This window comes from Phyllostomus hastatus, unplaced genomic scaffold (genome assembly GCF_019186645.2).
Source record: "Phyllostomus hastatus isolate PE091 unplaced genomic scaffold, TTU_PhHast_1.1 phas_scaffold_46, whole genome shotgun sequence".
Classification (NCBI taxonomy): domain Eukaryota; kingdom Metazoa; phylum Chordata; class Mammalia; order Chiroptera; family Phyllostomidae; genus Phyllostomus; species Phyllostomus hastatus.
Window position 1 is genome coordinate 44,039,641 of NW_025334032.1, and position 24,808 is coordinate 44,064,448.

General features: G+C 59.2%; 1 protein-coding gene across 8 annotated transcripts in view; it reads right to left on the bottom strand.

Annotated features, from left to right (window-relative positions):
- The window catches only part of MCPH1 (microcephalin 1), a 128,467-nt gene extending 111,668 nt beyond the window's left edge, over positions 1 to 16,799 (bottom strand). For 3 of the 8 annotated variants that reach the window (XM_045821351.1, XM_045821354.1, XM_045821352.1), the window contains exons 1-8: positions 16,162 to 16,554; positions 14,706 to 14,797; positions 12,223 to 12,341; positions 5,798 to 5,885; positions 4,563 to 4,677; positions 3,328 to 3,477; positions 2,702 to 2,785; positions 1,104 to 2,201 (exon numbers count right to left, since the gene is read on the bottom strand). In XM_045821351.1, the coding sequence (XP_045677307.1) occupies positions 1,104 to 2,201; positions 2,702 to 2,785; positions 3,328 to 3,477; positions 4,563 to 4,677; positions 5,798 to 5,885; positions 12,223 to 12,341; positions 14,706 to 14,797; positions 16,162 to 16,270 (1,855 nt within the window). In that variant the 5' untranslated portion in view covers positions 16,271 to 16,554. Of the gene's footprint in view, positions 1 to 1,103; positions 2,202 to 2,701; positions 2,786 to 3,327; positions 3,478 to 4,562; positions 4,678 to 5,797; positions 5,886 to 12,222; positions 12,342 to 14,705; positions 14,798 to 15,745; positions 15,996 to 16,161; positions 16,556 to 16,592 lie in introns of those variants that run through there. The other 5 variants (XM_045821358.1, XM_045821357.1, XM_045821355.1 and 2 more) reach the window with 5 other exon arrangements.
- Between the last annotated feature and the right edge of the window lie 8,009 nt (positions 16,800 to 24,808).

The window sequence follows — 24,808 nt, forward strand, 5'->3', positions numbered from 1 at the left end:
CGTGCCAGAAGGCTGTGCGGGGCTGCGGAGGCGCGGACCCTGCGGTCCCGACCGGTGCAGAGGGCGTTTTCCAAGGCGAAATGCATACGCTCTCACCACGGGCCAGGCTGAACCACACTGGCCAGCAACTCTGAGGGGAGCAGTCCCTTCGAACCCCGGTCAAGTGAACGGTTACAGCTCTCCCCAGAACAGACCCCCGTTCTTCCCGCAGACTTCCAGCACAGAAACCTCAATTCCGCGTTTTGTGAGAATGTCTCTTCCTCATCGAGAAAGTACTTACATACCTTGATTTCCCCTCCTGGCCCACAAGCCTAAACTGATTACTGATGTACCACACGGAAAACTCACCGGCCCCTGACACAGAGCCCATTAAAAATAAAGTGTATTCATGGCTCCGCTGATGCGTTAGCAGCGGTTTCCGCCCTCCGCATCTCGTGGCGTGCACACACACACACACACACACACACCCCGACTCAAGTTCTGCAGCACGACCCACACCTCCTGTTCCGCTGATCCCACCACACACGCGGGTGTAACTGGGATCCACTCACACCAGACGGACATCACTGTGTGGGCTGTTTCCATGTTTTTATTTGACGCTCCGGCAGGGGTGTCCCAGCCTGTGGCGACTCGGGGCCGCGCTGGAGGGAGAGTTGTCCTGGGCCGCACAGTAAACACACAGACACTGAGAAACACTGACGAGGACACGGCAAAGGTTTTAGGTGGATTCAGTTCCGTCTCGGTCCACACGCGCAGCCACCGGGGCCGCGTGCGGGTTGGCTACCCCGGGTCGGGGCGGCCAGCGCCCCCGCCAGGTCGGGCACTGCACGTCTCCACCGCTCTCACGGCACGCCGGCCGACAACCGCAGACGCCGGCCCACACTCTGAAACTCTAAAAAAGACGACACACTTCACCCCGAAAACGCCTGGCCACGGGAAGGACGGACCGCTGCGTGTGCTGCCCCGTGGCGCCCCCGCACAGCCCCTGGGGGCTCGAGGCTCGCCCTCCGCCCTCCGGCGAGGGCCCCCCCCTCTCCCCCGGACCCCTGCGCACGTCAGTCACCACCCACAGAGCTGCGCGCCGCCACTCCGAGGAGATTCACCTTCGCAGGGACGCAGTGCTCTGGGGGTGGGGCCTCCTGTCGGCCCGCCTGCGGACACGCCCACCGAGTCCCTGGTTTCTCCGGCGCCTCCTGTCGCGGGGGTGGCGTCGCCGGGACGCGCAGGCGGAGGACGTGTGGGCTCTGGGTCGGCGCAGGGACTGGAGCAGGGGCAGCGAGTCCCGTCCGGGCCGGCACCCTCTGTCTGCTGAGCCTCGCCCCGGCGGCCACACCCTGCGGCCTCTTGGACAGCGGGTGGGGTCTCAGGGGTCACGCCGCCCGGAGGTGTGTCCGGCTGGACGCCCGTGGGTGCGGGGGAGCTGGCGGCGTCAGCGGACGTGGACGTGAGGCTCTTGCGGATGCAGGAGAAGTCGGACGTCTCTAGGACGCTCCTCCTCTCCCTCTTGGAGAGGCCGACGGCGCCCCGGAACCGCGCGGGGCTGGAGGGGGACTGCCACCCGGGAAGGAGCGTCTCCGAGTGCCTTTCCCTGAGATTCTCGGGGGAAAAGTAGTCCTCGTACAAGGACGCCCAGAGGTCCGGCGGCTCGACCGCAGGCCCGGCCGCGGGCTGCAGGGGCTTCTCCGCCTGGAACAGCCGCAGCCGGGGCGCGGGGGACTTCCCGCTGCACCTCCTTCTCTTGGGGCTCCCTCCCGGCGGCGGCGGCGGCGGCGGCGGCGACTCTGGGCGCGGGGACGCTCTCGCTCTCTTGGCCGAGGAGCCCCCGGGCCGTGAGCGCCCCCCACGGCGGCCTCCCGGTGGTGCAGGGGACGCAGGGGACGGGCCGCACTTCTCAGCACACGGCTTCGCGCCCCGCCCAGACGGCCCCGCGCCAGGGGTGGCCGCTCCGCCCGCAGGGTCTTTCCGGCCACTTCGTCCTCCCTCCGGCAGAGGGCGCGCGGGCTGCCGAGGCGTCGACCCGCCGCGGTGCGGGGGCGAGGCGGACGGATGCGCGCTGCTGGTCCCCATGGCAGGCGCGGAAACGCGCGCGGCACTCCGAGTGTCCCCCGCGCATCCTCCCGGGCTCCGGTCCTGACGCCCGCGGCCCGAGCGGCCACACAGCTCATCGAAAGACGACTGCAGGCCGCCAGCAAAGGAGTCGTCTGGAAAACAGGGACGGAGGATCAGCTTCTAAAGAGTCGTGGGGAGCGTGCACGGTTACCAGTGAAGAAGGGGCCGGCCCTGGTGACCCCGGTTTCTGGGACCACGTGTGAGTGCGTCACGGGCCCGTCCCACCACGCGCCCTGTCCCACCACGCCCCCCGCGTTCGCCCCGCACGCAGAGACGCCCCTGTGCTGTGGCCCTCTCACCGCCCTCTGCACTGCGTGTTTGGAGTGCGAGCAGGTTAGGTCACGCCAGGTTACAATATTTTTTTTAATGAGCAATTGATTCTGTGCCGAGAAAGCAAATGTCTAAGAGAAAAGCCACAGGAACCATGTACTTTCTCATGTCTTAATTTTACCGCAAGACTTATTTTTTATCACCATGCCTAATTTCAGGGTGCAATTCAGGGATCCTAGACTAGTCTTCGCACCGGGTGAATTTCCAAATAAGAAAATCGTAACACTCTTAAACCTTGACTGTATCACAGAAGACAATGTACCTGAACACGAAGCATCATGGGACACGTTCAGAGACGCTTCGCACGGAGAGTTGTCATCATCCAAGTTTTCCATCATCTGGGAAGCTGCAAGAAACCAAAGCGTCTCGTCAGATGCCACGCCGGCCTTCTTCTCGGACGCAGCCCGTCCTCCTCCCGCTCCCCCCCTCCCCGCACCGACCAGGCCCCGGGCTTCCGTCCCGACGCGCCACGCACACGCCTGGAACTCCGACTCGGGGTCACCACCAAGGGTGAGACCAGCGGAGAGCAGCCCGCGTGAGTCCCGCGGCAGAAAGGCCCGAACCCCTGGACGATGGCGGTCGGGGTCGGGGGGGACCGCGGAAAGCCGGCCTGCCGCAGCCCCACAAAGACGACAGCTGCTCCGGGGAGCCGGCGGCCGGGCTGCGGACCTCCCCCTCGAGGACGGGCAGCAGCCGCCGCCTCTGCGCCCGCAGCGGCGCGGCTCCAGCAGGCCGCACACTCCGCCCACGGCATGGGCCCAGGCTCCGGGTTGGTGGGGGAGGTGGGCTGCGCTGCTGACAGCAGGTGAAGGGGAAACTGAAACCCTTCCCAGCACAACCTGGTCACCTATTCTCGGGACGCTGGTTCTGTAAGACGCGAGCACTCACAGGTGAGGGAGAGATTTTCCCTTTTCTCCTTCATCTCCCGCAGCCTCTTCTCCATGGCCAGGTGGTGGCCGCCGGGCACCGCCGCGGCAGCGGTGGGGCTGTACACCAGCGACCCGCCGGACTCGAACAGGAGCACGGGGACGTCGTCCTCTGAAAGCAGGCAGGAGCCCGATTTCAGGCTAAAGGAAACGCCCTCCCACCGCAACACACGGACTCCTCCTCAGGAGGAGCACCCTGCCCGCCACCCGCCGCAGCCTCCCCTCCCCTTTTACACCAGGACTGCTGAGAAACGGCCTGCGCCCGGCCCCTGCTAATAAGCCAGTGTCTCCTTCACCTCCCCCAAGCCCACGGTGTCGTGTCCCCGGGCGTGACAAAGACACCGAGACGCAGAGGAGCGGTGGGGCCAGGACGGCGCGACCGGAGGGAAGGGGAAGCCGTGCAGAAGCCGGGCCCCCGAGCGCCCCCAGAGCACGCGCGAGTGGCATCAGGTCTGTGCCGAGCTGCAGGCAGTGCCACCACAGCGAGTGCCAGAGGCGCACTCTGCCGACCCCCCTTTCCTGCAGGAGGAGACTGGGTACCCTCCTTCCTGCAGGAGGAAGGGAGCATTCTCACCACCAGGGGCAGGGAGTCAAGGCAGGGACACCTCCGTGCAGGCAGAGTTGGGGTCGGAGCGAGCGGTCACACTCTCTGTGTCAGTTACGTGTCCGCACCTGCTCTGTCCGACCCAGCCCGGACGTGCTTGGGTCTTCGCCACCTCACCAGGGCGCCTGCGCCCCCAGAAACTTATAGAATCTGTCTTTTGCTTTCGAGCCCCAGCAAAGACACTAAGGTGGGCGGAAAAAATATACTGTGCTGAATGTTTGAGACTGGCTAAGAGAATACACTTTACAAGCTTCCTCCCCCGGAAGGGAAAAAAAAAAGGGGAAAAATTGTAACAACGTATGGTCAACAATGCATACAAATGCACCGGATGTTAACAGTGTATACAAATGCTGACTCATTATGTCGCACACCGAAACCACCAATAAACGAACGCTGTGATCCAGGAGCTTAACTGTAAGACCCTCCGAGGTCCACTGCCAGGTCTGCAGGCGACCTGCCGTCTGTTTGCCTTGTCCTGGGCCGGAGCCACTGCAGCCCGAGCTGCGCCCTCCCGGGGTGCCACTGTCACTGGGCGGACTGAACCAGTCGGATAAACACAGACGCAAAGGACCATGCGGCATGTCTCTGCTTACCTAGAGTTGTTTTTTGCCTTTGTAGCTCATTTGCCATCTTCTCAAATTTCTTTTGAAGTCTCTTATCATTTTCTGGTGTCTTAGGAGTAAAATCTTTGGGCTGCATACACTTATGCTGTACAAGAAAAAGAACGTAAAAGTAATATACAGTGTTGCAACTATGCAAGACAGGAAAAAAATTGTTTTGTGTACATTTTGGGTATCTTTTATAACATTAACAAAACCGTCTTAAAGAGGCATTTTTTTTTTTTTTTTTGCAATTACGTGAGCTCACACACCTGTGAAGATAGGAGCAGAACTTTAGACTGAGTAACTGGCTGGCTGTACACGTAGCTCTGTCTCCGGAGGCTTTTCAGTACCCAGCATCTTAATTTCCACGAAAATTCTTAAACAAAATCAGTCTCTTTCTCCTTATTTTTTGCTACTCTCATGTTATCTGCCTGCCCCACAGAAAAATCACGATGTGGCAACAGAACACAACATCAGTGATCCTGTCACCACCGGTGAAAACCCACTAGATCTAACCTGGCCTCGTCCTTAAGTCACAGCGACCCCACTCAGCCCGCGGAAGGCAAAAGCCTCACCACAGGGACAAGACGCGACAGAACCAGTGACCCTGGGACCCGTGGAGCCCCGGGCCCGAATCCCAAGGGGGAGTCCTGGGATAGTTGGCTTCCGAGTCTCCGCGCCCCCAGAAGGAACGCGCCCCCTAATGCTCCTTCCACGGTGGTCTCCCCCAGTTTCTCCGCTGCAGAAGCACCCCGGGGCCCAGCCCCCGCCCCGCACCTGCGCGTCCCGCCCCGCAGCTGGCTTCCCCGGCCCTGGAGAGAGATGCCCGTGGCGGAGGCCTTCCTTGGGGTTGGGGCAGCGGTGACCCCGAACGTTTACGAGGGAAGCACACCCGGCCTGCGTGCCAGCCTCACCACGGTGCGCGGGAGGGTAGGAGGTACTGTAGGCAGCAAGGGGCCAAGGCCGGTCTGCCGGTGGGTCTCCGACAAACCTCAGTCCGCTCCTGGCCAACACCGGCCCCTCCATCTCTTGCCAGTCCCATCAAATCACTGATAGGATAAAGGAATCTCCAACCCACTAGAAAACGCGACGTGACACAGAAGCACCAAAGGTGATACTAAAGACAAGTCTTGGGTCCATTCCTGAAAGCTTCACTTTTCTAGGAATAAGACAAAATGGTGTATTCACAGCCGCCGCCGCTGCGTGCACGGACAGGGCGCACTCACCTTCCTTCTCACCAGGCAGGGCAGGTGCTCCGGGGGCCTGGCCGCGGGGAAGAGGGCCTCGTCCGCGTGCGCCCCCGCCGTCCTGCACCTGCGGGCGGGCGGGAGGAGTCAGAGTCAGAGTCCGAGTGAGCGCGGCCCGGGCGGGCAAGGCGGGCGGCAGGGAACCTGCGCGTGTGGGGCTGGGGGGGCTGAGGAAACCAGCACAGGCCGCCGGAGGGGGCACCTGTGCTCCCAGAGCAAGCACACGTGTGACCAACCACAGTCATCCCTGCAAACGCAACGTTCCCAAGTCCTCTCCCCACAGTGGTTCTGAGGATGCGAGCAGAGGCGAGCGCGCACGGAGGAAGCATTCCTTCTGCGCCCTGCTTCCACACCTGCGGCTCGTGTGAGAATGGGTGTGCGCGGCACTCCCACAGGTGTGCGCGCGGGCCTGGGGGGCGCCCTCGGGGGCGCGGGCTGCGGCCAGAGGCAGTCAGAGCCAGCAGGGCACGGAGGCCGGAGAGCGTCTCTCCTCCACAACCAGGCGGCCTTCTCGGGCCTCTGTCCAGACCCCGGCCACCGCAGAGCGGCCGCACCTCTGCCCTGCCCACCCCCCGCAGCCTGTCCGTCCCTCAGGTCACTGCCACTCTCTCCACAGCACCCCCTCCCTTCCGCGCTCCAGGCGGAAAACCACGGGGGCTTCCCCCGCGGTGCCCTCCCCCGCTCATTCCTATGAGGCTCAAGTGCTGACCTGGGAACACTTCACTCGCCCCTTCCCGGACCAGAACCTCACCGCTCACGCCCGCGTTCCCAGAGCAGTCCCACTCCCCCGAGAGCCGCGCCCCCGACCACAGGGCAGACTTTCGCTGCGCACTGCCTGGGACCCTCGTGCACCCCCAGCCCTCCCCGAGGTCTTGCAGGGGCCCCGCCCTGTCTCCCAGACCCCCTGCCCGCAGGCTCCAGCCTGAGCACCCCCTGCACACACGGGGCCCCCAGCCTCGGCCCACCCCACGGCTCCCCCAGAGCGCGGTCCCCCCTTCTGGGAGGGCTTCCTCGTTCCCCACCGCTCAGGGTCACGACTCCAAGAGGGGCCGCAGCTCCTCCCCTGCCCCCTTTTAAAATCTGCTTCCGTCACTAAACACTAGGTTCCATGAAGGCAGGCGACACGCCAGTCTAGACACAACGGTCACCCCGTGAGTGCACAGGAGCCACCTCCTGAGCGAGCGGCACCGCTGCGGGAGACCAGCGCCTCCGACCTCCTCCTCCTCACTGCCCACACGTGACTGCTCGAACCGGTCACCGGCCTAAACATAAAAGCCAGGATCATAAAGCTCCTACGAGGAAATAAAAAAATCCATGATTTTGGAGACATTCAGACAGGATATCAAAAACACAAAGCATAAAAGGAGGAAAGGAAAAACTGGACAAAACCAAAAACTTGTATGCCTCAAAAAGCATAAGAAAATCAAAGTCACAGAGAAAAACATTTACAATATGCGAATCTAACCAGAGAATGGGCACACAAAATATGCAAACATTGTCGGCAACTGGACACTAAGACGACAAAGACCTGTTTCTGAAAGGGCCCATAGGACGCCCCCCCCGCCCCCAAAGATGACACGCAGCCGCCCAGCAGGCCGTCCGACACTCGGATCCCATGCTCGGGAGACACTGGTGAGAAGCAGGTGCCATCCTCCCGCTTGAGGTGTGTCGTGCTTTGACGAGGAACCCGGGACCCTTCCCTAGGGGACAATCTTCCCAACAGCTGGTGCTGACGAGGCTGACACCACCATGAAACCGCACACAAAAACCAGCCCGAAACGGACCCAACACCTAAGTGCAGGGCCAAAACTACACAATTCTTGGGAAAAAATACACGCGTGAACCTTGAAGATCTTGGACTTGGTAACGGTTTCTCGAGTGACACCAAAAGCACAAGAAACAGACAAAAGCAAACCGAACTCCATCAAGACAGAACCTTTTGCATCAAAGGACACGCAAGGACGCGTGAAGCATCTCCAGACGGACGGGAGACACGCTGGCAGGTCACACACGCGACGTGGAGACACGAGACACAGCCACACGGTGGGACCCGCTCCATCGTAAAGGGGGATTCCGGCACGCGCTACATTGTGGGTGGACCCTGTAGACTCGGCGCTGGAGGAGGCCACACACGTGCCGTGTGGTCCCGTGTCTGGGACGAGGCCGATCTAGAGACAGAACACGGACCGGGGCTGCCCGGGGCGGTGGGGCCTGGGACGCAGGAGGGGCGCCGGCAGCCAGGTCCCCTCGGTGGGCAAAGGCCAGCCCCCGATCCGTGCTGCCGCTCAGCTGCAGTTTAGAAACGGTCTTCAAGTGTCGCTTTTCACCAACTTCTCTCAACGGAACGTAGGGTGACAGTCACGCTGACCCTGAGTCCTTCCAGCTTTCTTCCCCCCTGCAGCACAGAAGTGCCTAGTCTCCCAAGGAAAGACGGAATTTGGTCAGCTGTCACGCCGCTGTCTGCTCTGGAGAAGAAACTCCCGGAAATAACCCAGCCACGTGGGGCTCTGGTGACACCCGGTGGCCTTTCCTAGGTACGGCTCACAGTTCCGGCGCAGACCGTGGGCAAGGGTGCGGCCCGGTGAGCAGGACAGACTCCACACAAACCACAGGCCGGCTTGGCTCTCACCTCGAAGTCCCGGTGCAGAAAGGTCACGCTCACTAACAAACACCAAGGAAGTGGAGATACAATCAATTCTATCTTTTCATCCACGAAGTGGGGAGACAGACACGGCCCGCAGTGTGAGGGACGGCTGAGGGTCAGGCGCGCGTTTGCACGGCTGGGGGTGGGGGGGCGCAGACAGCACAGAGCCCCGTCCCCGGGGGGGGGGGGGGGGCTGGGCGGCACCCACCCCCGCGTCGAGACGCGGGCCCTCTGCACGCCCGGCCGCTGCTGGAATGCGGCCCGCAGACCGGGTTCACCGGTGGGGAGCGAGGCAGACGGCAGCTCCCCGCCGCAGGCGTCTGCCTGGGAAGGAGGAGGAGAAACGAAGGACTCCCCCGGGCGGCAGCGCACCAGCCACTCGTCCCCGGGCGTCGGCCACCAGCGCCCACGTGTGTTTGCAACAGTGAGGCCCGTCTCCGTGTGCGGACACGGAGGACGTCCTCGCACACACCGCTGACTGAACGAGCGTGCGCCCACGAGAAACCTACTTAGTGCTACGGGTTCACATAAGATGCACACGCAGGAGTGTATGTGTACACGTTAATTACATGCTTAGAAACAGCACCTCATTCTCCATGGCGTGTTTCCCCCAGCTGAGGGGAGGGAAAATCAGGCACGAGGTGGACTAGAGATACATACGCTTTAAAAAAAAAGACACACATCCGAGCGCAAATACATGTAATTCAACATGACGTTGATGTTTTCAAGGGAGCAAGAGAAAGATCTAGAAATCGGTGACTGTCACGGCAGCTAACACCTGAACGCATCACAGCAAACACTGATGGGCTACACAGGGAGAACTGGCACGGACACACACACACCGGAGTTCGCGTCGGAGGGACCCAGAGGTCACCGGGGGCACAGGTACGAGCAGCCGGGCGTCTCCACGGGCCCCTGGAGGAATCCGGGCTGAGCGGGGCGGAGAGAGAGGGGGGCAGTAAGGACCTGGGGGACAGGCCAGCGGGGGAGAGGAGAGCGGACAGGCGGGGGGCTCCCGGAGAGAAGGGGGGCACGGAGCAGGAGGACGCAGTCACTGCGGGGTTTTGTAGAAGCGTCTCCATTGGCCTCAGGCCCTCAGGAGGGGACTGTTCCCGGCCTTCCGCTCCGTGTTCCTGCCCCGCCCTGTACCCGGGCCCCGGTCCCTCCCCCGGGGGTCGTCCTCTGGCAGTGCTGAGCCAGTGTCAGTGCAGCGTCCCCTGTCCCTTAGCGGTGGCGGTGCACGTCAACCGGGCGCCTGCCGTGAGCCAGAGGGTGTCGGCTAACCTGGGGGGACGCAGCCGTGGAGCGAGACAAGTGCAGAGGCCACACTCCCGGTTCACGCTGCAGCAGAACAACTGACGCCCGTGATGGCGCAGGCGGGCCGGCAGACAGACAGACAGGAGAGACAGACAGACAGACAGACAGCACGGAAAGGAGGCGGGCGGTGCAGACGGAGCGACCACAGGGCCCTGCCGCAGGCCGGGGACGGACGGCCCTTCCCGGAGGACAGCCCTTCCCCCGCCCCAGTGGCACGGCGGGGGCGGGGCCCGCGGGGGACAGTCCCAGAGCCCGAAACGCAGCCCCACCGTGCAGCGGGTGAAGAGCCAGGTGAGTGGGACACCTTCCAGGAAACACGGCCAAGCGGTGCCGGCCTGGTCAGCTGGAGCGGCCGGAGAGGTGGGGATGGGGCCACGGCAGGCGCACTGTGCGAGGGGGGGAAGGACGTGGGGGCGCCACAGCTGAAACTGCCCGGGGTGACGTCCCATGTGGGCGGGTGGCACAAGGCAGGTGACAAAGAAGAGTCAGGACACTCGGGGGCAGGCCCAGACGGCGAAGGAGCGACGGCCTCAGGGCCCGGGGGAGCTCCGGGGCCGGCCCTGCACCCCCACCGCCTTCCTACGGGGCTCTGCCGGCACGGCCTCAGCCGAGAGCAGGTGTGCTTGTCCCCTGAGCCCTGACCCCAGAGCCGAGTGCGGGCCGGTCCCTTCCAGGAGCACCGTGCCGCGCCTGCTCTGCGGCCACCTGGGGTGCCGGCCAGAGAGAAAGGCGACACAGAAGCCTCTGAAGAGGTTATGGCCCAAAACTAGTAGTTTATACGTTCAAACACCTCAGAGGAGCGCACACAGAATACACTTAAAAGCACCTAAGCTAAGGTTCAAAAACCAAAGGAAAGAGGAACTGGAAAGCAGCCGCGGAGAAAGGACATGTCACTCACACCAAGAAATGACGGTGATGACCGAGGCGTCACACCGGACACCGGAGGCCAGAGGAGGGCGGGGGGAGCCACGGCCACCCTGGGACCCACCCCCACCGAGAACGCTGCCCGCACGCGCGACCACCGCGCAGGGACACCCGCAGACAAGGAAGCGCCTGAGGGACGCGCCGCCGCCTGATGACAGAAACGCCACAGCGACAGGACAGCCGTGGGAGATGGTTGACCTAACGACCGACACTCCAGCACGCCCCCCAGCGACCGACAGACCCACGCCGACCAAGGAGGAACCAGAACTCGTGCTCGACAGACACCAGCAGCTGCACAGCGAGGGTGTGACGGGGTGCAGGCGGCAAGGCCCGCGGGCCCCCACAAACCTCACCGGGGGCCGAGAAAAGCCGCAGCTCGGAGACTGAGTTATTTTGCACACCAGGAACCACAGGCCGTCTGGCGGCCTGCGCAGAGCCAGGGACACGGGCGTGACTCGGACCGGTGAGGGGCTCCCTGGCTACAACGCCTGCAGGAGAGCTGTGCGTGGTTCGTGCCACGCCACGGAGTCAGGCCACGGAGCCAGGCCACGGAGCCACACCTGCCAGGACTGGCTGTGGCCGTCCTGGTGCTGCCGCGCCTCCAGCCCGGGTCACTCAGCTGCCTCCACCAGCCGTCCCCCGAGTCATGCTCCTCGGCCTCACAGCCCACCGGAGCCGGCGTCACCCGAGGCCCGGGACCTCTCCCACCTCAACCTCCTGCCCAGCTCCCCCAAGCACTCCTGTTGTGGGCTCAGCTGTGTCCCCCGCCCCCCGCACGGGACTGCACCGGAGACAGGCCTCCGGAGACAGGGTGAGTGAAGAGAGGTCCTGGGGTGGGCCCTGCTCCGTCCGCCCTCAGCGTTCGTTCCCAAGCGGAGATCAGGGCACAGACACGGAGAGACCGAGGACGACAGGCCCCTGCCGGCCAGACCGGCCAGAGAGAGGCCTCCAAGAGACCAGCCCCGCCAGCACCCTGGCCTTGGACCTCCGGCCCCCAGAACCGGGGGGAAGAGAGGTCTGCTGTCTGCGCCCGCCAGCCTGCGGAGCATGGTGACACTCCACCCGGGCGGGCGGATGCCATCGGAGTTCCCGCACCTGCTCCCTCGCCGTTCCCTGACCGCACGGAGCACAGTGCCCCAGGGCCCACGCGCTCGCTCCCCCACCGGCCAGGGGTCCCGCTGCCACCGTCCCGCGGCTGCGGACGCTGCGACGGAGGCCACGAAACGGCTGCCCGGGTCAGCCACGGAGAGGAGGTGGAAATCAGACACCATCCGGTCCCGTGACCCATGCAAACAGTGCGCGGCCGCACTGCACCCACACTCGGTGCTCGGGGAGCAGAACCAGAGGCCCTGGCTGGCCGGGTGTTCAGTGGGCGGGAGCGTCGCCCCGACACACGCCGGTCAGGGCCCCACGTAGGGAATGCGCCCGGGAGCGGAGCAACAGAACGACGCTTCCCTGGATGTGCGTCCTGTCCCGTCCGCTGACAGCAACGGGGCGGGGGTGGGGGGGTGGGGTGTACCTTTCCACCCAGAGCACCGACACGAGCTTCACGCCCCTCTCCTGCGCCCGGTCCCACGTGCGCTGGTACCCGTCCTTGAACACCACGTGCGTCACGCGCTTGCTGAACGTCTTCGAGACCTGCAGGTGAAGGGCAAAGACGTTTTTCAGGTCGGGAGTTACTGTCTGCGCCGAGTGTCATTGAGCGAGTACAGGCAAGCGCCGCTCGCTCGCGGAGACGCGCGCAGAAGAACAAGCAACGAAGTAGCGAGCTGCACCCGGTAAAAACGAGGACAACAACGCAGGGCAGGGCGGCGTGGGCGCCGGCGGCTCGTGCGGGAACTGGCGCGACAGTCAGGGAGTGACGACACGAGAACAATGGACCATGACACGTCCGCCCGCCCCGACCAGCCCCAGCCCCTGTTCTGGGGCTGCAAAGGTGGCTGACGTTAAAAATAAAAAGTAATTATTATTCACCACATGAACAGAGTAAAACTCGTAACGAGCGCCTCAGTACATGTGTACAGCACATTCGGTAACACTAAAGGTTTATTCACGAGGACGACTCCCAGGAAAGGGGGCTCCCAGAGTCGGCACGCAGTGAGCGCACCAGAGGAAATGCCGAGGGCTCCCCTTTGACCAGAGGGTGCCGCCAGGTGCTCGACGTCTCCACGCTGCCCGCTGGCCGCCCCCGTGAAGCCGGAGAGGGACAAGAGATAAAAGGTGTTAGGACAAGAAAAACCAGAACGGTCCAGTGCACACACCGTTCGACTGGGCCTGTCTGCGAAAGCCCCAAACACCGCAGAATTCACGAATGAGTTTGGGGACTTTCCTGGGCGTGAGGTGGACACACAGACGCCGACCACTTTACAGACCAGCAGCCGCGACAGCCGCGGGGAAGCCCAGAACATTCCCGAAACACTCTTCAAAACCAACATCAACAAAGGCACGGATCGTGTTCATAGGCTGGAAAATTCCGTTTTGTAAAAATGTCAGTTCTCTCTACGCTGATTTATTGTTATTGATCCAACCCCAATCAGAATCCCCCAAAAGTTCTATGCTGTAATTAACAGACTGATTGTAAAATGTATTTAGAAAGGTGAAAGGCTAAAAGTGGCCAGAACACTTTGAAGAAAAGAAGATGAAAATTTATTCTGAAACGCAATTAAGACAGTGTGGCTTGTCACCAGGCAGAACACACAGACGCCGAAACACAGTCACCGGACCGGGGACAGGGAGTGCCGTGGGGCTTGGTTCATGGGCAATCTTTTCAAGGGTGCTGGGCGCAGTGAACACTCCCATGGAAAAAAATGAAATTATTTCACACCATACACGAAAACCAATCCCAGATACAGCACAGATCTGAAAGTGAAAGGCACAAGGATACAACTCCCGGAGACAACAGGGGAGGAAAACCTTCGGAACCGCAGTGCAGGGACAGGTGTGTTGTTTAGGCCAGACGCACAACAAAAAACCCTCCCCACGAAGGGAAAACCACACCGAATCCCCCCCAGGGCCCTGCCACAAACACTCTGTCTACTGCTGGACCCCCGGAGCGCTGTCTGCATTCACCGCTTCTGTTCCCAGCATCTCAACTGCCACCAAAAGACACCACTAAGAGGAGAAGGCGAGCCAGAGCGACAGAGAACCTGGTGCGGTCCACAGGGCTCAGCGACTCCGGGGCCGGTCCACGCCCTTGGCCGGCTCCCTAGCGACCTGCAGCTCTCAGACCAACGCACGCTGCACTGGCCAGGCTCAACTCTTCTCAAGAGTCGGCCGAGTTTTCAAAGTCCCTCCCTCGACTTCCAGACCTGCGTTCTGGATTCTGACGTTCTTCTTTATCGCTGTCCCTGGGTCCGGCCCCTCACCCCCTACCCTGTTAGCAGCCCTTGAAATACTGAACACGGTCCGCCTTCAGCACTTCTCCTTCCAACGCCGGAGCCCTAGACTCTTGACCCCGAACGCGGGGTCTCCAGCCTGGACCACAACCCCCAGACCCGCATTCCTAAACGACTGCCAGATGCTTCCAGTGCCCCAACTTCCCAGCCCCTCCCTGGAGCACCTCTTCCCCCCCCCCCCCCCCCCGTATTCCTCATCTGATCAGCAGCAGCTGCACCCACCATGTAGCCAAGGGCAGGGCGCACACTGTCATCTAGAGTTCCCCGTCCTCGCGAGCACAGGACCAACCGTCCTATAAACCCCCCTGGGCCGAGTCCTTCGTATTGTGGGTTTCTTCCCTTTTCTCCTGCCACTCACTCACTGTCTTCTCTTCCCTTCCTGTTCTACGTAGTAACTCCCCAGGTAAGAAAATGTAAATCTATCTCATTATGTGCCAGAGCACTATCAAAATGTAGCAATGTTGAGATGAATTCTTAACTAACAAGTACAAATAGTGAGAAGGATTTCTTAACTGACATGTAGCAATGGTGAGATGAATTCTCACATGTAGCAATGGTAAGATGAAATTCCTACTCACGTGTAGCAATAGTAAAACGAATTTCTTACCTTTGCCCCCATCTCCACAAGTTGGTTTGTAAACGTCTTTGAATAATTTTCCGTTCCGTTGGCTGACCACACTTCCACATAAGCCACCACATCTAAAGGTAAACAAGGCATTAACATTTTAAATATACTGAAAATCCAGCATCCCTCCCCCAAAGACTTCAATACATCTTTCTCGTTATATTTACATTAAAAATAAATTTAAAACGTCTTCCATTACAAGCCTATTCAAAAGAGCATTAGTGCTATCCTGGTCCTTAAAATCTCAAACAAAGTACAACTCGACTCATACACATGTCACAGTGTACATGACGAACCCTCAAAGCTCTTCCCAAATTCCTAAGCCAGGCTCAACTTTCCTGGGGCAAGAAGAGTCTGTGTTCTGTAAAGGACCTGACGATAAATATATACTCCAGGCTCTGAGAGTACGCCACTCAGGGCCCCAAGGCAAAGGCAGCCGAAGACGGTGCTAAATGAGTGAGCTCAGCTGTGTTCCCATAAAACCTCACAGACGACCAAGTTACAATCTGATATACTTTTCACTGGCCATGCTTCTTCTGGTGTGTTTCTCCCCCACCCTCCCCGCCATTTACAAAAGTAAAACCGTCTTGGCTGGCCGGTCCCACAAAAACAGGCGGCAGGCGGAGTGGGGAGAGGGGGACACGGCCGGCAGACCCCTGATCCAGGGGCTCCCTTTCTCCCAAAACCTCATGCTTTAAAAAGGATCTCCAGGTGTGCCACTCTAACTAACTGTGAGCAAAGCAAAAGGAAAGGCGGGTTAATTTAACAAAACACGAACATTAAGACAGCAGCTCCACCTGCCCGGAGTTGATGTAAAGTAAAGCCTTGGTCTCCTGTCTTGGCTCCAAGGTCCGTACCCCAGGCCCCTGCCTGCAGGCCCCACTGCCCTTCGCCCCTTCCCTGCTCCTGTCCTCCCCCTCGGCAGCTCCAGGGGCCCAGGTGGGCGCCCCGATCCCCTCTGCGCCCGACTCGCCGTGGGGTGGCGGGAAGTCCCTGCAGGCTCCGGGCCTCGGCGTCCCCACCTACGAAGCGAGGTGCGGCAGGGTTGCCGGGGCTGTCGCCGTTACGACAGCATTAACCGCGCCTCCGGCACAGTTCCTGGGCACACGTCGCCAAGGAGGGGTCGCTGCTGTGGCAACAAACAGCCAGGACGCGAACGCGGCCGAGCCCCGGCTCGCTTTTCCGAATTCCACAATTGACCCCGCGTCCCCGCGGTCACCCGGCCGTGCAGCGGCGCTGCGGCGCGGGAGAAAGCCGGCGATCCACCGCTCCCCGGCCCAGGCGGCGCGGGCGCACGGTCCGCGCTCGGGGACAGACCCCGCGCTCCACGTGGAGCTCGGCTGACTTCCGGGGATCCGCTGACCAGCCCCCTCCCCGCCCCACCACCTCTGACCCCCCGCGGGTGCCGCACGCGCTCCCAGAGAGAACCAGCCCTCACCTTTCAGAACCGCGCCCCGAGGGGTCCCGGGCTCCGCCATGAGGAGCGGAGGGAACCGCACTGCCGCGCGAAGCCGGAGTCTGCAGACCCGCCGGGCGGCACCGAGCATGCGCAGGGCCGGCGCGCCGCTCCCTTCCGCCCGCGACGATCCGCTCTCCGCGTTTTCTCGGCGGCCGGAGGCGGAGCCGCGCCGACCCGCCCGGCGGCCCGCGGGGAGGGGGCGATTCCTGCGCGGGCGCGGGCGCGGACGCGGACTCGGCCTCGCATGCAGACCCGGGCTCGCCCGCCGCGGCACGGCTCCGCGTCCTGCCCCGCGAGGCCTGCTGTCTGTCCTCTGGTCCGTTACGAGGAAGCACGGCCCCGAAACCCGAGCCGAGTCCTGCAGCCCCTATGGGAGACTTAGAAGCTCTCGGCGCCTCACCTGGGCTCACCTGGGCTCACCTGGGCGCGGGGCCGGGAAGGGCGCCGACGGCTCGGGGGGGGCCGTAGAGCATAACTGCCCGGAATCCCCGCCACCTGCGCGCCCCGCGCTCCCGAGCGCCGCCCTGCCGTCCGCGCGCGGAAGGGCCGCTCCGAGGGAGACCGGATGGCCGACGCGGGCGGTGACCCCGCGCCGCGGATCCGCCGGATCCCCTCGCCTGTCTACCTCGAGCTGTGCAGCTCGCAAACCCCGGAGCAGATTATGGCTGGCTGGACCGGGCGAGCCCCGCGCTCGGGAGCTGCCCGGGCCTCGCTCGGCTCCGCGGGTCCCGGCTTCAAACCTCCCGCCCGCCGAGCCCCGCCCACGCCGGGCAGGACGCAGGCGCAGGCCCCGCCCCGAGCCTGCTCGCGCGCGGGTCCGCCTGGAGTGCAGGCGGGGCGGGCTGTCTGGGCAGGTGTGCTTGTCTGTCCGCAGAGGTTCTCTGTTTGACGACCCCGAGACCCAGAGTCGGTTAAAGGATCGATACCGGCTGTACCCAAGAATGAACCAAAACGAGGGAAGACGCTCATCTCCCATGCTTTCGGCACCGTCTTAGTGTCCTACCTCGTAGAGCAGATTCCATTCCCAGCTCAGGGGAAAATGCGACCTTCAGAGTGAAAGGGACCCTTACAACCTAGTTGTCAAAGCACAGGCCAGAGAACAGACTGACAGCTGTCAGAGGGGTCGGGGTACGGGGACGGGATAAAAAATGTGGAGGAATTCAGCAAAAACAAAACAAAACAAAAACCCTCAGACAACAGGACGGTGGCGTTGGTGGGGGGAGGTAGGAGAGGATAACGGGGATAAGGAGACGGGGCGGTGAACACGACACTGCACAGACGATGTGTTACAGAATCGTACACTTGAAACATATAATTCTATTAGCCAATGCCACCCCCATAAATTCAATAATTAAAAAATGTACAAGAGGAAGAGGGAGCAGGAGGAGGTGGAGGGGAAGAAGGAAGAAGAAGAAAGAAGACAGGACTGGATCTGATTTGGAGACTTGTCCATTCTCGGCTGTGAGACACTGATGAGTTATTGAAACTCCGGGAGCTTCCTTCTTCCGTGGGGGCTGGGGGCAGGGGGTGGCGGGGGGAGCCCTGAACAGCAGCACAAAGAATCGCGCATGCTCATGGAGCACATGTTACCGGCTTTGGCTGTGTTGTCAGAGTTAATCCTACCCAGCTGGTGAGTGTGCTGAAATTTACAAAGCACTTACATATGCTTTTCCTCCCAGATTCTCGCTAAAATTCCGCTGTTCTAGAGGTATTTCTCATGGTAACCTGGAGACTAACAGTGGTACCCCTCTCCCGCCTCCCCCAGCTCCCTGACAAGTTAAGAAGGCTTTCTCTTACTTTATATTTGGTATCATTTGATGCGCACAGTAGCCGTTACATAGCAAATGGGATTACACACATTATAAATACAACTATTATGTAAACATAGAAGGATGGCCTTATTCATAATGTTAAGCAACAGAAATGGAAACAAACACATTTTAAAGGTCTAATTGGCTTCACTGGAGGATTCATGAATCGGGCGGCGTCCCGCCCAGCAAGTGGAGAGGAGCCCCAGAGGGATACAGAAATGGAAAGGTTTTTTAAAGCATGGAGGGGGTGGGGCAAGGAAACCAATTTTTTTTAAAAGGATTATTTCAGGCAAGGTCACCTTCCTTTGGGGAACAATTGGGACTGTTAGGAGGATTAGTTCATTGATGCTGACCAGGAAATTCCAGGCTGACTGCCTAAAATTACAGTCCTGGGGAAGGTTGGAACTGTAATTAAGTTAAGTATTAAGCCTCGGCTTGCAGATATGGGACTTGGTACAAAGGACTGCATTTGGGGCCTATTGTCTCTTTTCAGCTGTGAACCAAAAAGAGGGCCACCCCGACCAGCCTGACAGATGCAGTCACCGAAAGGAACTGCACAGGATGTTTTCATCCCAGAAAATTCCCAGCTGAGCAGGTCGTGATGGGCAGCCAGGTCCCAGCGCCTGCAGAGTGGATTAATCTCTATTGGAGCAAGCTCTGTCCACTGTTTTTGTACGGCTAGAGTAACACAATTTCAGAACGGCCTCTTCTTTAGATCTCCAGAGATGAGCACCCCGGGTACCGAGGAGAGACGACCCCAATGTTCCTTGTTGTTACCTTTACCTGCATCCCTCTGCAAACTGTATGTTAAAAGTGAAGTCTCCTGCACCCACCAACATAAAAAAAAGTATGCACCTATCCATTTTCATCCAATCCTACAGATTTCCCTGCTTTAGTTTCTCCCGCCTCCTTAATCTACCACCAATGATTTCATTATCTTCCTTACATCTTCTCCTTTCATCCGAACGTGTAAAAGACACTGCAAAACCCTTATTTTCTCTAGAGCATTTTCTTAATCCTTGGAGATTTTCCTTCTGAGACTGGCCCCTGAACCTTATCCGAAGTGAGTGCGTTAAACCTCCCTTTAGGTGTGAAATTTCCTGTGGGCATAACAATGCACAGAAGTAATCAGGTTCAAGGGCGGTTCCCTGATGAGAGCACAGTAACACAGCCAGTAGCTGATGGTGCCGGCTGGAACTGGAATGCAAAGGGGAAATTCACACAGACGTGCCCACAGGGACAACATCACGTGAAGATTGTAGTTACGCAGCCGGCCACTCGCCAAGGAGCTCTCAGAAACGGGGAGAGACACCTGACTCCGCTCCTTCCCTTGCGCCTTCTAAGGGGACACAGCCCTGCCGACACCCTGACCTCGAATTTCTGCTCCTAAGAACAGTGAGATGATAAATTTCCACTGTTCAAGCCACTGGGTTTGTGGTGTCCGTTATGGCAGCCATAGGAAACTAACACCACCTATGTGTAAGAAGCAAAGCGTAAAAAGAAAATAATGTCTGCACATGCATGTAAAAAATTTTAATTTTTCCTACGAAGACTACTGAGGCAGTTGGTGACATTTGGAAAAGCCCTTAGATTATAGTACAAATGTTAATTCCCTGCTTTTGATCATTGTCCTGCCGCTATTTAACCAAAGGCCTTATTCTAGAGAAATGCGCACGGAAGTATTTCAGGGGTGAAGGAGCATCCAGTCTGCAACGTCCTTTCTAACATTCCGGGGAAACTACGCGGACACACACACACACACACGTACACGCAGAAAGAGGACAGTAAAACACGTGTAGTCCAGACCTGAACACGTGTGGTCCAGCGTCAGCATTTCGGGGACCTGAGTGAGTGGTTTGTGGAGATTCTTTGTGCTATTGTTGTACTTTTTCTGTAAGCCTGAAATTCTTGCAAATGAAAAAAAAATCACAGCAGGAAAACAGCGGGGCCAGACCTCAGTCAGCGCGAGCGGCCCAGCGGCTCAGGGGCAAGACGAACCCGGTAAGGGTGGGCTCGAGGTCCCGGAGCGCTTCCCACGGGCGGGCCGTTCTCCTTGCGCAGGCGGTGCCGGCAAGTAAGGAGCTTGTGACGACTCGGCGTGGACTCTGTGTGACCGTCTAACCTTCTTCCCCGTGGAGAGAACAGCGGTTTCTGCCACGCCAGCGACCTATGACCGGTGGCCACAAGACTTGGGAAAACATGCCACACCTGACTCTTCCGTCAAGGTCAAGGGCACTGCCTCTTTCCCTTAGACTGTCAAAGAGAGTAACGACGACAGCCAGCACAACAGTAGCCATCCAGCATGAGTGCAGCAAAATTATACCTTTTTTTGGTCAGATTGGCAAAAAATATATATTTTTTGGTGTGCCACGGAATTTTAGTAATTAGTTTATGTGTGCCATGAGATGCAAAAGGTTGACAATCACTGTGCTACACAATTTATAAACATTTCTGTCCAGGGTGGGATGATTTAAATACAGAACAATAGTGTCTAGGCAAATACTGCTGTTGAATACTGGACTTGAAAGTCACCTTGTTCCTTATTTAGACTGGAAGGATGTTTACTCCGCCCAGGATAGAGCTTGAAGTATAAAGGTATTTTGATTTTGTGTTACTCGAAGAACAGTTTCAGAGCTGGAACAAAAAGCCTTATTTAAAAAAAAAGGTAAAATTTAAAAATGACCTGGCTGGCGTAGCTCAGTGGATTAAGCTCGGGCTGCGAACCAAAGTGTCACAGGTTCGATTCCCAGTCAGGGCCCATGCCTGGGTTGCAGGCCACGGCCCCCAGCAGCCGCACATTAATGTTTCTCTCTCTCTCTCTATCTCCCTCCCTTCCCTCTCTAAAAATAAATAAATAAAATCTTTAAAAAAATGAAAGAGGGGGACTGGCTGAGCCACAGCGAATTGAAAAGGACCCGTTTCTGACACGTGCGCGCACACACACACACACACACACACACAGACGAACTTCAGGCGGCACCGCCCTCTCCTTCAACGTGTTTGTTTCAGAGACTGGAGGAATAAGGCCGCCGGCTCAGGGTCGCAGAGCTACGGAAGTCAGCATCAGCCCCAGGACTCAGGCCTCCAGACGTCCGGGCCCAGTTTGCCCCCTTTCCTCCACGCTACGCACCTTCCACAGACACGGGCTGCGCACTTTCTCCGCACCGGGGCCTGGCGCACTTACCTGTGCGTGCAGATGACCTTTTCTCATTTGCCTCACTGCCCCTCCAGATCAGGAGCAGAATTTATCATGGAAGCTTATAAGGACTGTGCAGCTCGTTACTGAGAGCAAAGTTAATTAATGAGTTCAGAGAGACTCGACCTTCGCACCAGTACACTCCGGTTTAATTTTTGTCATTGCATTTCTATTCGGGGCTTTTCAAGACTTTATTAAATTTATTGGGGTGACATTGGTTAATAAAATTATATAGGTTTCAAGTGCAAAAATTCTCTCATGTATCACCAGAATATTCAGGGGTTTTAATAAAATCATTTAATCTAAAGGATCTAGTAAAGTCTAAAAAATAAGCTTGTCTGTGCTTTTTCATTTTTACTCTCGGCCACAGAATAACATGTGAAAGCCACGTTCTCCGCCAACACTCCCCCGAAATGAAAGGGACCCCGTCGAGATGAGAAGGCCCCTTTGTACACACTCAGAGCGCAGGGGGAGCGGGGAGTATTGACTTCTGCGAGCAGCCGGCTCCCACGCAGCGGGCGCGCTTCTCAGAGGCTCGTCCCCGACAGGCTGGCCATCCCCGGACAGGTACAGAGACGCGAGGTCTTGGCGAGTCGTGGCAGAAGTCAGATGAAAGGCCCGGGTTCAGAAGGAAGCCCGCCGCTGCAGAGTCTGAAGCTCCCTCCGGAGCCCTCCGCTCTCAACAGCACACACACGCACAGGGCAGGCGTGGGCCCCGGCTTCCCGGCCGTCCACGGATTTCAAAGGTGAAGCGCAGAGCTCCGAGTTCCATCTTCCTCTACGGCGTGCCGACAAAGCCGACAAAACCAAAAGAAAGAAAAGACAGCGGAGAGAGACTCCACGGAGGGAATGTGCAATCTAATAGAAAACTTTATTTTCTAGTGAAACTGCAGCTCTTATTATTATTAACAGTAGGAGTGTGCCCTTCCTTCTCGAAGAAGAGCAAAATTCACTCTCCTAAAGTTAAAATTTTTAAAAAATAAAGTTGTGAAGTGAGACTATTATGTGATGCTGTGGAGTAACTAAGAGGCTTGCACTCCTGTGTGAAAAAGAGTGTGAAAATCCATGCATATCTGCCCTGAGGATGAATGAGTGCAAAGGGAAGAAAGGACAAACAGCAGATCTGAGATTATTTGTGGGAACCATGGTGGATTGTCTTAGTTTTGTATCTTGGTAGTGTTTTACGGCAACGAGAATAGAGTTTTATAGCTCACTGGAGAAACTGAGGTAGTAGAGTTCTTCCTAACGAAACTGGCGCACAAGTGCACCCAAGGTAAGCAGCTCTAAGGAGGGGAGTTGACTTTGACCGGCCTCTGCGCCTCGGTGCCCAGAAACGCAGAGCCCACCGCCTGGACTCCTGCCAGAGAAACCGGGAGAGCCGGCGTTCTTGCTGTCTGACCCCTGCCAGACCCCACGAGCAGAGACAGGGATGGGATCTCAGGGCGGCGATCTGAGAAGACAGGGGGTTTGCACCCCAATAGACTGGCTTAAACTCCATTTCAAACTGACCCTTTTTACAAGAAGAAAAGTCTCGTAAGGGGTTTGGAATTCAGGGAACAAGTTAATCGGATGAAAGCTGCAGCACCCTTTCCCCTGAGCCCTGGGCGGTGGTCTTTACCCGTGTCCTGTGTGCGGGGCGGTGGTCTTTACCTGTGTCCTGAACTCTGGGCAGTGGTCTTTACCCATGTCCTGTGTGCGGGGTGGTGGTCTTTATCCGTGTCCTGTGTGCGGGGCGGTGGTCTTTACCCGTGTCCTGAACTCTGGGCGGTGGTCTTTACCCGTGTCCTGTGTGCGGGGCAGTGGGCATCCCCCCTGGAGCACCAGGCCTCAGACGCCATCTTGATGTCATGCAGCCCCTCCCCAGGCACAAAGGTGGGACCACTTATGGTCTCCTGGAGTCAGGGAGGGTCCCACCTTCAGTTCCTGCAACAACAGCTTTTTACCTGCATTGATCACTAAACTTATCAGCTACCACCAGAAACTAACAATGTCCCCACGTCCGAGCGCCCCGTCCCTAGGATCTCTGGAAACCTCGGTCGGAAGCCCCGACACCCCTGCCCTCGCGCGCGCACGGAGCACACGGTGCGGCACTGCCGGACGGGTCCCCAGGGAGCTGCTTCTGTCGTCAGGAGCAGCTTCGCCCAGCGCCAGTGACTCAAGTGACCACGGTTACAAGAGCAGGTCAGCTCCCGCCTTCACCCTGGTTGCTTGACGGCACTTAGCGTCTCCCTCGCCCTCCCTTTACTCACCGTTACCTGCCACGCCCCGGGGAAGGGTGTGGAGACGCAGCAGCGGTGGCCACGCGGACAGAAAGGGGGCGGGGCGGGGAGATGCACCTGTCCAAGCAGGAGGCTCCAAAGGACTTTCTGCGGGCCCTTCAACTCTCGTGGTAATGACTCACGGCTGACTTGCTGTAAACCCCTTCTGGAAGCGGAGATAAAGCCAGAGAGGGCCCGCCCTGGGGGGGGGGGAGCGCTCACCACACACCGCTAAGCTGGAGAAAGCAGGGCACCAAACGGTGTGTGCCAGGGCCTCAAATCCGTTACAAACTCGCTCTTCAGGGGCGGTTTCGAGCCGGCACACGCCGACTCTGTGGTCCTGGCCCCTGAAATGCGGGGCGCGGGGTCATTTGAAAAGTAGCTGGGACTGACCGTGCCTAGACTGCCCCCCCTCCCCCGCCCCGGGCACTGCTGCTGCTCCTGCCCCCCCGGAGTGGTTTCTTTCCCAGAGACAGTGGTCACGGTGGCTTTCCTGTGAACAGGGTAACCTTGGACCTGAGGGTGGGGCTGGCTGTCACTCAAGTGATGAGAGGGCTGGAACATTCAGCCCCTCCCCCCATGGCCGAGCCACAGGTGGCTCCCCGCAAGGCGTCTAAGAGACCCCCCCTTGGGGGCAGGTCCTCGCAGGGCTCCACCTAAAGGGCATTCTGGCCCCCTCACCCTTTGGGCAGACGAGAAAAGTCTCGCCTCGAAATACAATGGGCAAGTCCGGAAAACAGAGCCCTGTTTCGGAGAAGCTGTCCTCGTGCCCATTTCTGGGCAGAACTCACACTCGCGGGTGGTGCAGAACAGCATGCCCCGTGAGCTCACTCAGAGCATCTGGGCTGGGGCACACCCAGGCGCCCGGCGGAGCGGACGCAGGCCCTGGAGGTCTCTCGTGGCCGAACCCGGGGAGACACAGTGTCCCTCGCCCCTCACGTCGTCGTACAGGTCGAGGATGACTCCCGGGGCCAGCCCACAGCCCGGAGGAGGGACCGCCAGGGGTGTCAACACCAGATAGGGAGGGAGTGGGAGCTGCCGTTTGGCGGGGGGCGGGGGGGACAGGGGGCATCTGAGCAGTAAACCACAGTTTACTGGACCCTGTGCAGGGATTTTTTTTTTTTTTTTTTTGCAGGCGAACATCGAGTTGCTGGGACTATTCCCGACTCTTCCGTTCTGCTTGTTCTAGCAGGTCTGGGGGGGGGTGCAGCCCAGTCCCTCGGGACAGCTACCCGTTCACGTCTCTCTCCCACACAGTACCGCGGGCTGCGGCTGCGGCTCTCCGAAGCAGCTGTGCTCCCAGACAGTGACCCATGTCAGCTCTTCGGCTGGGCATCCCTGATGACTCCCACCCTGTGCTC